General features: G+C 33.1%; 1 protein-coding gene across 2 annotated transcripts; it reads left to right on the plus strand.

Moving 5' to 3' along the window:
• The first annotated feature begins 3390 nt into the window (after positions 1-3390).
• On the plus strand, positions 3391-11609 carry LOC137821369 (auxin response factor 19). 2 transcript variants are annotated; one of them, XM_090295527.1, is made up of 15 exons: positions 3391-3516; positions 3637-3865; positions 3980-4582; positions 5147-5259; positions 5349-5444; positions 5959-6015; positions 6148-6303; positions 6384-6468; positions 6753-6843; positions 6927-7091; positions 7194-7389; positions 7577-7715; positions 8157-10012; positions 10725-10915; positions 11005-11609. In XM_090295527.1, the coding sequence occupies exons 3-15, from the start codon at positions 4540-4542 to the stop codon at positions 11183-11185; spliced, it is 3369 nt and encodes a 1122-aa protein (XP_090151653.1). In that variant the 5' UTR covers positions 3391-3516; positions 3637-3865; positions 3980-4539; the 3' UTR covers positions 11186-11609. The 2 variants fall into 2 exon arrangements, with proteins under 2 accessions (XP_090151653.1, XP_068482025.1); XM_068625924.2 differs by lacking the exon at positions 3391-3516 and having other exon boundaries at positions 3620-3865.
• Positions 11610-13525: the final 1916 nt, after the last annotated feature.

Here is a 13525-nt window from a genome sequence, read left to right on the forward strand (position 1 = left end):
ATAAAAAATAATTATATTAACTAAGTTAGATAACATAATAAATTCATTTTATAAAATGCATTGTTACATTATACTTGATTTTCACAGTAACTTAAAGTATGATAATAAATGTAGTATGGAAATGGACAAGAAACTTACTAGTTACTTGAAAGGTCTTTTGACTTGTGCATTATAGATTAAACTTTAAAAATAACTTCAATTTCTTTAGATAAATAGAAAAGCATAAACCTTAGGGGCGACGAAAGGTATATAAAAAATAAAAAGATGAAAGATAGTTACTTTATTATCATGAAGTTTCTATAAGTAGACAAAAGAGAAAACACAGAAAAAAAAGGAATTGAAATAAGAACTAATACATTATTCTGATTTTACATATATATGCTTAGGAGAATAAATTTTAAACCCTTTTCAAAATTAAGGTGAACTATTAATTTAATAAAGTTCTATAGTTAGGGTTTTTTTTTTCTTTCAAAATGAAATCATATTATAGTCATGAATAAAAGGTCAACTAGGGTAAGCACTAATTTTGTTACAGACAGAAAAACTTCCCCCATTAGCACTAATTTTGTTAATAAAAGCACTTATTTGAATGTTTAAGGTTAATTAAGGTATAATGATGTCTTAAGAAGGAACCAAAACCTTTGACATGTGAAGTTTTCCTGCTTTTGCGGCTAGTGGGTGTGTCCTAGCGTGTGTATAAAATTCTCCTTTCTTTTTCTTTCCACACTTTTTTTATGGATCAAGAATAAAAAACAATTATTATGACACGAACAAAAGTTGAGGCTTTAGTTTTTGGTTCCTTCTTTTAAGATGTGAGTAACTAATATTCTTTTGCATGGAGAAAATTAAAAAAAGATGAAAGAAATTAAGTATTGTTGTTACAACAAGTATTTCCTTAACATATGATTATGATATTCAAAGTTTAGATGTGTTTGGGCCAAGAGAATCATTGATGTCATGTTTCATAAATGGCTTTTCTGCTCTTGTGGGTCCAAGCATCCACAAAGAATCCCCAAAAAAGAGCAATTCATCATTAACAACAAAAATAAACCACTATAAAGATAACAATAACAAGTTTTATCACCCACATTTTTTTAAACATAAAGTGGATGGCTACACTACCAAACACAATAAAAAAAAAAAAACTTTACCTTAATTAATTGATCAATGAAGAAAATGCATAAACATTCCTACAAGAAAAGGGTAAATTCATGTATCCCATTTCAATGTCCTTTTGTAAAATTGAATTTTACTTCAAATTCATATTTTTAAATTAACTTTAATAAAATTTATTTTGTTACTTGTTTTAATATCGATATTAAATCATTTATACTTACCAATCTCATCATATAAATTTGATGAGATAACTGATTTAATGAGGTTAGTTTAAATATAATTTATACTTTTTAATATTTAATAAATATTTTTATTTATAAAATCAAATTTAATTTTGTAAAATCAATTTATAAAGTAATATATAAATTATTTATACATTATAATTTAATAATATTTTTAATGGATATAAGTTTTTTAATATTCTTTAACAAAAGTATATTGAATCCTTCCATGTTAAAAGTCAAATATAGAAATGCTTAGTATAAGTTAGTAAATGTACAATGAAAGCTAGTGAATGTAAACAAAACTACTCTATAGAAATTCCACACACACAATTTGGAGTCTACTAATAATATTGGTGAAATTGAAATTACATGAAATTTTAGTACATAATCTACATTTACATTTACAGTGTGTTTATTCTGAGTAATTGGAGGAAGAGATTTAGAAAGTTGGAGAATAATTGAAAATGATAGAAGCTGTGAAATATCCTTCTTTCTATTATTACATTTTCTAAGGTGGTTTTTGTAATCATGATTTTTTATGGAAAGTGCATTTGTGGTTTAAAAATAGAAGTAATTAAAATATTTTTATAATACAATATTTAAAAATAAAAATCATAATTATTAAAATATTTTAGTGTGATCTGATATTTTTTGTCTTTTCAACTCATCTAAATAATAAGAGAATTTGTGTAATTCCATTTGTTACTACTTATATGTATATGTATATATATATATATATGTATATATATATATAATCATGATTTTCATTCTATTTCTCTTTTATTTTATATTTTTATTTTTTATAATCCAAAAAAAATTAACATCTTGTTTGATTTTCGAGAGAGAAATATAAAATTAAAAGGGAGGATAAATAAATTGAAAAATAAAATTAGATAATAAATTACTTGGTGAAGAGCAACATGTAAGAAACAGGAGATTTTTTTAATAGTTTGATTAAATAGAAAATAGTTTTTTTTTTATTTTATCATTTTACTTTTATATATTACATCAAAGACACACGATCATTAAAGATTAATAAAGTATCATTGAAAAATCTGAGAGGTAAAATGAGAAAATATTATTTCAATCATAAAAATTAGGTCTTTTCGTCCCTAATATTTAATTTTTAGGAGGCCAAGATAATGTATATAAAATTAAAGATAAATAAATAAACAGATAGATAAAAGATTGGTACAAATTTATGTGTTTCTAGTGCTTCTAAAATCTACAAATTCTCAACAATGAAAAAATTGTCAAAAAATTTGCTTTCATAAGTTAAGTTGTTCTAGAAAAGAAAGAAAAGAGTTCTCCACTGTGATCTTTGGATTATAAAAAATATATATTTTTATTATCAAAAAAATAAAATATTAATTAAATAAAATATGAATTTTAAGTATTGTTAGTAAAAATGTTAAATATTTTTTAAAGTAATATGACCCACAAATTAAGTTAAAACATTTTGAAATAAAAATTACTTATGTTACATTTACTTAATAAATAAGTGGTCTATCATTATTAATGGTAATAAATAACATGTTTTTCACCAAACTAAATTTCCAATCTTACTTTAATGGCAACTCATCTCTAACTTGAAAGGAATAACACACTGCAAAATATTCCAACTTAGCTAGTATTTTAGGTTTACAATAATTTCAAAGACTCGAACGTAAATATTTCTCATACATAATAAATTATCTTTGCAAGATTTTGGAGGAGAGTAATTGAATTCATTTAACAAAACCTGTGATGTTAATTAAATGAATCTAGTTAAAATACATTTTGTACTATGATTCAAGTACAATTTTTTATAACATGATAAGTAAATAGCATAAATTTCAAACTCTTAATATACTGTGTTCATCAAGTACTCATTTTTTTCAAATTTAAAGTGATGTGACGATAAGATTTGAATCTAAGACTATATTCAATTACTTTTATTTTTTCTTTGTGCAATGATGTAGCATTAACAGTGTTTTGAATTTAAGATGTGTCTTAAATTACCTAGTTCTCCATATATATGTTGAATTAGAAGAATGAAAAGATGTGAAGTGTTAATGTGTGGCTATTGCATAGGAAAAGCAGCACCCTAATGCAAAATTTGAGTGGAATGTGAGGTTGGTTTGGGGCCCAAATTTTAACCACGGGAAGGAATATTGTCTAAAACATGATCATTCATGTAATTAAGCAAGGCTAATCTTGTTTGATTTTATTTAATTTTATATATATTTTTATCAATAATACCCTACTTCTTTAATGAGTTCTTTTAACCATGCCTGTCTGTGATTGATTGCTTTAGTCTATATTTCATGTCGGCTTGTTCACATAAAGCACCAAAAGAAAAGCTGTCTTCCTTTTGTTCAGCCCCTCTGATTTCTCGGCGACAAGTCAGTTTTCTCAACTTTGGTCCTTCAGACATCACCTTGTTACCTTAATCCACACGAAGTGTAGTTCCCATTTCCTCCCCCTCCATTTTGGTTAATTCTTCTTGGGTTGTTGAGGCTGCTGATGAGTGTGGTGTCTAGAAGGTGATTCATTTTGGCTTGTTTTTGTATGGGGATCAGTGTTTGAGGGCCTTTTTGTTAGTTTTGTTTAATTGGTTGGTGTCACTGTTGAAATGGTTGTTGTGTTGTGCTTTACAGGTTTTGGCTTCTTGGACACCCTCAGCTTCATTTGGTTTCGGCTGCAAGGTTCTTGTTTTTGGGTTTTGAGGTGTTGGTTCTGGCTGTAGCAGAATTCCATTGAGTCCTTGGATGTTGGTGGAGGGAATTGCGGAAAAAGGAGGCTTTTTGCTGAGGTTCTGCTAGTTTTTGAATTTGAAACTTGTGGGGTTGAAGGCAACAATTAGAGGCATTTCTGGGAAAAAAGGGTGTGCTTTTTGTTGATTCTGTGCTGAGGTTCTGCTAGTTTTTGAATTTGAAACTTGTGGGGTTGGAGGCAACAATTAGAGGCATTTCTGGGAAAAAAAGGGTGAGCTTTTTGTTGATTCTGCTCGATGTTATTGGAGAAGTTTGTGGTAGGTATCGCTGGGGGTTCCGCATCTTCTTGTTTGTTTCTGGGGAAGTTTTGCTGCTTTTCTTGGACTATGAGTTGGAGTTAGAATTGTTGTTATTGTGGAAGACTTGGCGAACAAGGTTAAATCTTGTTTCAGGAAGAAGAGTGTTGAACTTGTTTGGGGTCATCACTTTAACAGGTGGTGGTAATGAAGGCTCCTCCAAATGGCTACTTGCCTAATTCCAGCGAAGGTACTTTTTCTCAAGCTTTACCTGCAGCCTCATTATCTTCTCTGTCCCCCTCTGTGAGTGTCTGGTTGTGTTTTCCTGTTTCATCAAACACTAACATTGCTTGGGGACTCTGGGGATGATTACTTTCAAGAAAAAAGGTGCTTTTATATTGTTGAATCAACATAATACCATCGTAGATCGAATAATAAATATGAGTATATCATACAGAAGGAAGTTGGTATTATTCATCTGAGTTTAAAGGTGATCTTTTGGTTAATTTTCTGGAACTGCTTTGTTAGCCCTCTTCTCCGTGAGATGCTTCCTTTTTCCGTGTGGCCTAAATAAAAGTGATACCTTGGCATATTAATCTATCTTTATTTTGTTGCATTTCACCCCTCATTTTTTGTCACCTTTTATTCTTTTCTGACCTAAGGACAAACTTTCATGGTTCTAAGCGCCAAATTCGAATGTGCTTGATATTAATCCTGTGTAAATGAATTTTAAAATTGTGGGAAATCTGCATTTTTTTGTTGCGTTTCCTTAATTATGGAATAATTGTGAAAAAAATGTCTGTGCTTGCTACAGGGGAAAGGAAGACCATCAATTCAGAGTTATGGCATGCTTGTGCTGGACCACTGGTTTCCTTACCTCCTGTTGGAAGTCTTGTGGTTTACTTTCCTCAAGGACACAGTGAGCAAGTATGTTTCTTATGCCATAATTCTAAGATCATGATATTTCTTCATTGTGGTTTCTGATGGAGCTGCTTTTGACTACTTATGACTTTTAGGTTGCAGCATCCATGCAAAAGGAGGCTGACTTCGTTCCCAGTTACCCTAACCTTCCATCCAAGTTGATTTGCATGCTTCACAATGTTGCTCTTCACGTAGGTGCACTTTCCTGTTGTGGCAATTGACATGCCAGTATTTCAATAGTGACAAGTTTTGAAGATATTTTAAAAAAATGAAATTAGAAGACTAGATGCTTTACATCTCTACTGAAATTTATTTTCCTTGAAGGGGCATGTACTAATTATTCACCTTCTTTCACAATTTTGGATCATGGATAGTCACCAGGGATTTAGGATAAACTAATGTTCATTTTGAAGAAAAAGAGTGACATTTGTGCATGACATATCCTTTTATAAATTATGTCAATTGTCCTCTACCAAATCTTGGTGTTGAAGACTTTGCAAGCTATGTTTTTGTTTCTTCATTTGCTTAAAATGGTGCATATCATTTGCTACCTCATCCATATATTAGTTATAGACCAACCTGGGTTGATGGCTTGAAGCAACATCATTACAATTTCTGAATCATTTGATATGATGGCCCTCTCTGATTTTTTTTCGTGAATATTGCATAATACATATATTGATAATTCTTTCTGTTTTGGATCAGGCTGATCCTGAAACTGATGAGGTCTATGCGCAGATGACCCTTCAACCTGTTACTAAAGTAGGTCAGCTGTTCAATCAGCTAATTTATTGATCTGTATCTGAGATCTATTTCTCACTATTCCATGAATATCCATCCTGACCAATTTTATGGAACTTATCTAAGACTGTGTTTGATGTAACTGTTCTACAGTATGACAAGGAAGCAATATTGGCATCTGACATGGGTCTCAAACAAAACCAACAACCTACCGAGTTCTTTTGCAAAACTCTTACAGCTAGTGACACAAGCACTCATGGTGGATTTTCTGTGCCCCGTAGAGCAGCTGAGAAAATATTCCCCCTTCTGGTGTGTATTTAATATTTTCATTTACCCTGGTTGGAGTTTTCATGGGATCTTTTTATACTGATTAGAAACGTGTTTGGTAGGATTTTTCAATGCAACCTCCAGCTCAGGAGATTGTTGCCAAAGATTTGCATGACAGTACATGGACATTTAGACATATTTATCGCGGTATAGCAACTCTTACCCTCCTTCATTGTCTTCATCCTTTGTTATACTATCATTCTTTCTACTTGTGTTGTTAATGCCTCATTGATTCCCCAACAGGATTCATTGTTATCTAAAACACAAAGATTCAAAATCATTTGGCTTAAACTAAACTTATCCCTGAAGAATTATAGGATTATCAACATTGGAATTGTATAATAAGTTTTACCAAATTATGAACACAGAACTTGAGTATAATTTGATGATTTACATGGTTGAATGCTAAAGTTCTAGAACATCGGTTACAGGACAACCAAAGAGGCATCTATTGACTACCGGTTGGAGTGTCTTTGTTAGCACAAAAAGGCTGTTTGCTGGAGATTCAGTTCTCTTTATCAGGTAATGCATACATTTTTTTTATTTTGAATTTTTGGAATAACTTTCAACCTGTTGCTGAGTCAATTATTTTTGGTTATATTCAGGGATGAAAAACAACAACTTCTTTTAGGAATAAAGAGAGCTAACAGACAGCAACCAGCACTATCTTCATCAGTAATATCCAGTGACAGCATGCACATTGGCATTCTTGCCGCTGCAGCTCATGCTGCTTCAAATAACAGTCCATTTACTATATTTTATAATCCAAGGTGCTGTATGTATTTGGCATATATTTACTATTATTTGATTAGATGGAATGCATCCATGGAATATTTGTGACAGCCTCTTATAGACATCTGCCAATTTTACAGGGCCAGCCCCTCTGAATTTGTAATTCCATTGGCCAAGTATAATAAAGCCCTCTACAATCAAGTTTCCCTTGGAATGAGATTCAGAATGATGTTTGAGACCGAGGAGTCAGGGGTACGCAGACATATGGGTACAATCACTGGGATCAGTGACTTGGATCCTGTCAGATGGAAGAATTCACAATGGCGCAATCTTCAGGTATTATCTAACGAGATTTCTTATTTGTATAGCTGAACTAGGAAACAAATTAAAATTGATCTAAAACATGCATTTAGTGTCCTATAATCTACATGTACATGAGCGTGTGCATAACTTTGTAATGTAGTCAATACTGAACCTCTACTGTAGCTTTTTTGGGAGGGATTCATGTTTTGAATTTTGACAGGTTGGATGGGATGAATCAACGGCTGGTGAGCGCCCAAGCAGAGTTTCAATTTGGGATATTGAACCAGTAGTGACTCCTTTCTACATTTGTCCACCTCCATTTTTTAGGCCAAAGTTCCCTAAGCAGCCAGGAATGCCAGGTTTAAATTTTATTCAGAAATTTCTCATTGCTTCCATTGATTATCTAATTTGTTGCCTAGCAAAAAGTTTCTTAGATTGTTTTTTCTTGTAAAACAAAGAATCTAATATATATTTTCACTTCAATACAAATGTCAGGTGTGAGAAATATCAATTCTGGCAAATTGTGATAAAAATGATGAATTTGAATGTAGATGTGATAAAAGTTAATAATAATTCACGTCACTAGTTGTTAATTCCAGTTTACTGTTCTTAGAATCCACTGTTCTTAATCAGTCATTTACTCATTATTAAATGAAATCAAGTTGCTTCTATGACGAAAGTATAATCTCACATCTAATAGCTTTATTGAAGAGTAACATTCAGAAAATCTCACATCTAATAGCTTGTTGTCTATAGATTGATTGTAACAGGTTATATTTACTTGTTTTTTTATTTTGCAGATGATGATTCTGATATAGAAAATGCTTTCAAGAGAGCTATGCCCTGGCTTGGAGATGACCTTGGGATGAAGGATGCCTCAAGTTCAATCTTCCCAGGTTTGAGTTTGGTGCAATGGATGAGCATGCAGCAGAATAATCAGTTCTCCGGTGTCCAATCTGGATTTATGCCGCCATCCATGCTTTCATCCAATGCACTGCATGGTAACCTTCCCACTGATGATCCATCCAAATTATTGAACTTTCAAGCTCCTGTCCTCTCTTCACCAAATCTACAATTTAACAAACCTAACTTACCAAACCAAGTCAACCAATTGCAACAACCCCCAACATCATGGCCTCCACAGCAGCAACAACAGAAGCTGCAGTCATTGATGCCAACACCCTTAAACCCGCTCCAACAGCAGCAACAGAGGCAACAACAGCTTCCTGTACTGCAAAACCTGTCACAACCACAGCAACAACAGCCCCAAATGTCCCAACAGAGAGCACAACAGCCACAACAGCAGCAGCAGCAGTCATGTCAACAGACCATCATGAATAATGGGGCAGTTTCTTCCAACCAGATTCCAAATCAGTGTGTGCAGCAACCAGTGACATACTCCCAGCTTCAGCAACAGCAATTACTCTCAGGAAATATCCCACCCCAACAAAGTTTTCAATCACCCAACAAGAATACATTGTTGATGACATCCTTACCGCAAGACTCTCAGTTTCAACAACAAATAGACCAGCAAGCTAGTCTCTTACAGAGGCAGCAGCAGCAGACACAGTTGCAATCATCTCCATTGCAGTTATTGCAACAAAGCTTGTCACAGAGGGCACCACAGCAACCACAAATGACACAAATGTCACAGCAAAACAGCTCAGAGCAACAACCACAGTTGCAGTTGCTCCAGAAATTGCAGCAGCAACAACAACAGCAGCAACAACAACAACAGCAACAACAACAACAACTCCTTTCCACTTCTAGCCCACTTTTGCAGTCTCAGCTTCTACAGCAACAAAATACTCATCAACAAAACCAGCAATTACCGCAGCTGCCTCTATCACAGTGTCATCAGGCTCAACAGCTTGGCAACAATGCTTTCTCAATGGAGAAGCTTTTCAATGGCAACAACTACTCTTCTTCGTCTCTGATGCAAACACAGCAGCTTCCTGTGAACCAATCCCATAATACACAGAAATCATTAACTAATACTAGAGCTCCTTCAACTCTTACAGATGGAGATGCCCCATCATGCTCAACTTCACCATCTACGAATAACTGCCAGATATCTCCTTCAAATCTGATTAAAAGAAATCAACAGGTACCAACCACATTAGGAGGACCTTCGGTAGTTGAACCTACCAATCATTTGATACAGGAGCTTCATAGAAAGTCTGAGATGCAGATCAAACACGAATTACCCAGTGTAAGAGGACCTGACCAGCTGAAGTGCAAGGGGACAATTGCTGATCAGATGGAAGCTTCTTCTGGAACATCTTACTCTATTGATCCTAATAATATCCATCAGAACTTCCCACTTCCCAGTTTCTGCATGGACGGTGATGTCCAATCACACCCAAGAAATAATCTTCCATTTGCCTCTAATCTTGATGGATTAACACCTGATACTTTGCTCTCAAGAGGGTATGATTCTCAAAAAGATCTTCAAAACTTGCTGTCCAATTATGGTGGTGCTCCAAGAGACATTGAAACTGAACTGTCCACTGCTGCCATTACTTCGCAGCCATTTGGGGTGCCAGACATGCCTTTTAAGCCTGGATGCTCCAGTGATATTGCCATCAATGATCCTGGGGTTTTGAATAATGGCTTGTGGGCTAGTCAGACTCAAAGAATGAGGACATATACTAAGGTTCGTCCTTTCCTTATTGAAAAATTTGTACACCTGTTATATTTGCCGAACACATACGTATCTTAATGTTTAATGAAACACAGAAATTGGGATGTCATGCAATTTTTAAATAGTACAAGTCAAACGTCATTTTGTTATTTATATTTTAGTTGCTCATATGTGAATTGTTCATGATCAGATACATTTCCTATATATTTTTATTGATATTGTCTAAAATTCTTAGTTCAACTCTTGATCCTAGATGAACGCTCTCGGTTTCTTACCCACTGAGCTTAAGGTAATATTGTTAGCATGACACCAATACAGTCACGATCTTTCCTCCATGGCCCCATCCTAACACTGCATATGAATTTTCCTAATGTTTTTCTGTCCAATTCAATCATGTCCAATGGCCTTATCATTATATAAATCTGAATGTGCTTGTTTGGAATTAGAGTTTTGTATGTAAACTGCACTGACTGATCAATAAAATTGTAAGCTGCACTTTGTAGTACTTGTTAACCCGTATTGTCCTTTGAGATTATTTGGGCATTAAGTGGGTATCTTCAGCTCATAGTTGGACTAGAAAATTATATTAAGAGGGGGTTGGTTACACTTATATCATAACTGTCACTCCTATTCAGCAGTGTTATCAAAAAATCAACTCAGGCTTTTAGCCTCCATACTTGTGTTTTAAATTCAAATGCTTGATACTGTTTCACATATTTTGAAGGTTCAAAAATGTGGCTCTGTTGGAAGATGTATTGATGTCACCCGTTACAAGGGATATGATGAACTCCGAAATGATTTGGCTAGGATGTTTGGGATTGAAGGGCAGCTAGAAGATCCTCAAAGGACAGAGTGGAAACTAGTCTACGTAGATCATGAAAATGACATTCTTCTTGTTGGTGATGACCCTTGGGAGTAAGTAGTCAATTCCTAGTTGTTTATAGTCCTGATATTTGATCCATTCAGATTTATTTTCTTAGTCTTCAAGTTGCAATTCCTTGCAGAGAATTTGTAAGCTGTGTCCAGAGCATAAAGATATTGTCATCTGCTGAGGTACAGCAAATGAGCTTGGATGGAGATTTAGGCCATGTTCCAGTCCCCAATCAAGCTTGTAGTGGGACAGATAATGGAAATGCATGGAGGGGACAGTATGATGATAACTCTGCAGCCTCGTTTAATCGATAAGGATGTCTAGTATTGACATTTTGGAGCATTCATCAGCTTGTATATTTTGAGACATGGAAGACTAACTTAACCCTTAAAATTTCATGTTGGTGCTTCTACATATCACCAGTGGAAAGGATATAAATTCATTGCAGGAGATGCAGTGATGGGGTAGTGTAGAGCAGGTTGATACATAGAGGCATCCGGTTCAATGTCAATGAATGTTTTTAATGGTGAGAGATAAGTTTAGATCCCTGGATGTACCAAAGACCAGATTCCTTTGCCAGAAAGATGCAGATTCTATCTTGTTTGAGATCTGCTTTTCTTGTGGCTGCTAGAACAAGCTTAGGATTTTTTTATCTTTTGGCAAGGTACAGCCATATAGGTCAGCTGGTGTATAATATATATGATTGTATTGTTCTTATATAAAAGTGTTTTACTTACAGTTCTGTAAATCTTGTGGTCCTTAAAGTTAGATGAAGAAGTAAGGTAACCAAAGTGATGATAGGGAGAATCAATTCATGCCAATTCGTCAGTGCTAGCTTTTGTACAAGTGCCTAAGTTGTTTTCATGGTGGAAATTATGAAGAGTATTATGCTCAAGAAAACTCAATTCTTCACTTATTTGCACTTTTGGGATTAATGTGCTTTAGCTTGTGTGGATTTCCAGGAATTGTGTTATAGGCAGACACAATGATTTATTTATAATCATATGAACATAACAAAATCCATTTTTTTCTTTCTTTCTCCTCTCTTCAGAAACTTCAGTCTTTTCTTTCTCAAATCAAATTAATCTCCTAAAACCCAATATCATTAGTATTTGTCACTCTCGTTGTCGATTATCTAATTTCCTAGCATGTTAATTGTCAATACATGAATGTTAAATAAGAAAAGCACTTAAATCACAGGTTTAATAAGTTAAACCATTTTTATTATTGATGAAATTGAATGTTGTGTATCTCTTTATTATTGATGAATGATCTCAAAGAACCTATTTGTTGTACACCTCATGCTGGGAAGAAAACTTTGGGGAAATTGTTTGTTTTTACTCTTTATAATTTTTTTTATATAAAAATGCATGATTAAATGTAATTTTCTTTTATTGTTCATAAAAAATAAGTTTATTTTTGTGACTATTTTTTTAATCAAATTATTGTTAGCATGTTTAGAGTGATAGAAGTTAGCTTTTTGAACTATCAAGCGTGTGATAAATTATATAACTTCAACTTCTACTTTATAAGATGTTGTCTAAAACTTATTTATATGGAAACAAAAGAATAAAAAAAGAGAAAGTCAGAGGAAGAGTTAACCAAATTACGAGGGGCTATATTTTGTTTTTTAAAATGTAGCCTTTAAAATGAAAATTTAGATTCACCAAATAAAAATTTGAATAACAAAAATCATTAATCGGGGTTTAGAATGATAAAGTTAATAGTTTAATGAACCTAATGATTTTCCAAATATAACAAATAATGAAAAAAAAATTATATTGATCAAGAAAAACTATTTCCATTTATGATTTTAGAATTTGGGATAATTAGACAACCCAAGAAAAGATATTTTAGTTGAAAAGGGACCTTTAAAATAAATAAATTTTGTTTGTCCTAATTGATAATAATAATATTATACATTTTTCATCAACCCTATTATTTTGTAAGTTTATTCATCTTTTTCACATCAATACAAGTGTGTAGGGCTGCTCTGTAAACTTTCCATGTAGCATATAACTGATCTAAAATTCCCCATCATATAATAAGGAGCATATTCTAAGTTTATGAGTGTCTTTTCTAGCTACACCTCATCAATATTATTGTTTGAGAGAGATCATCAAGATTCAAGTAACAACATTGATCACGTTTATGAGAAGTAAACAAATTTATATCACCTAAGGTTGGTAAATGCAGACAATTGTAGAGTTACCAAGAAAAAGGGTAATTATATATAGATGTTCATGGTTTAGTCCTAGCTCACAAGGTAAGCTTCCTTTTTTAAGAGTAGAGTTTTGGTTATGTAGATTATTTTGTCTTAACCCCTGTTGGCCGAAACTGAGTGGGGTGAAGTGGTTCATTTTAGTAACTAGTGGAAATTTAGTATTTTCCTTCTCTGCAGCATTATTTTCATGATTTGAGCGAAATGTAATAACTATTACTGGCTCAATTTTTGCAAGGGTATGTTAGTTACTAAAACTAATACAGTTGAAATAGAAATTTTAACAACTTAAAATGTTATTTAACATCACCTTTTTTGTTATAATGTTCACTAAATAATCTCTTAAACTGCAAATTAGTCCATTTTAATTAATCCTTTTAAGTGATAAATCCGGTATTGCAGAAGATGGTTTAAAATCCAATGATAACGCATA

The sequence above is a fragment of the Phaseolus vulgaris genome, chromosome 9 (genome assembly GCF_051622355.1).
Source record: "Phaseolus vulgaris cultivar YP4 chromosome 9, ASM5162235v1, whole genome shotgun sequence".
In the NCBI taxonomy this organism is placed as follows: domain Eukaryota; kingdom Viridiplantae; phylum Streptophyta; class Magnoliopsida; order Fabales; family Fabaceae; genus Phaseolus; species Phaseolus vulgaris.

Bases quoted from the DNA above. Each gene is read 5' to 3' on its own strand.
- LOC137821369 (XM_090295527.1), top strand. From the start codon at position 4,540: ATGAAGGCTCCTCCAAATGGCTACTTGCCTAATTCCAGCGAAG. The intron at 7,092-7,193 runs GTGCTGTATGTA...CCAATTTTACAG, and splicing joins ACTATATTTTATAATCCAAG to GGCCAGCCCCTCTGAATTTG. The intron at 10,013-10,724 runs GTTCGTCCTTTC...CATATTTTGAAG, and splicing joins GAATGAGGACATATACTAAG to GTTCAAAAATGTGGCTCTGT.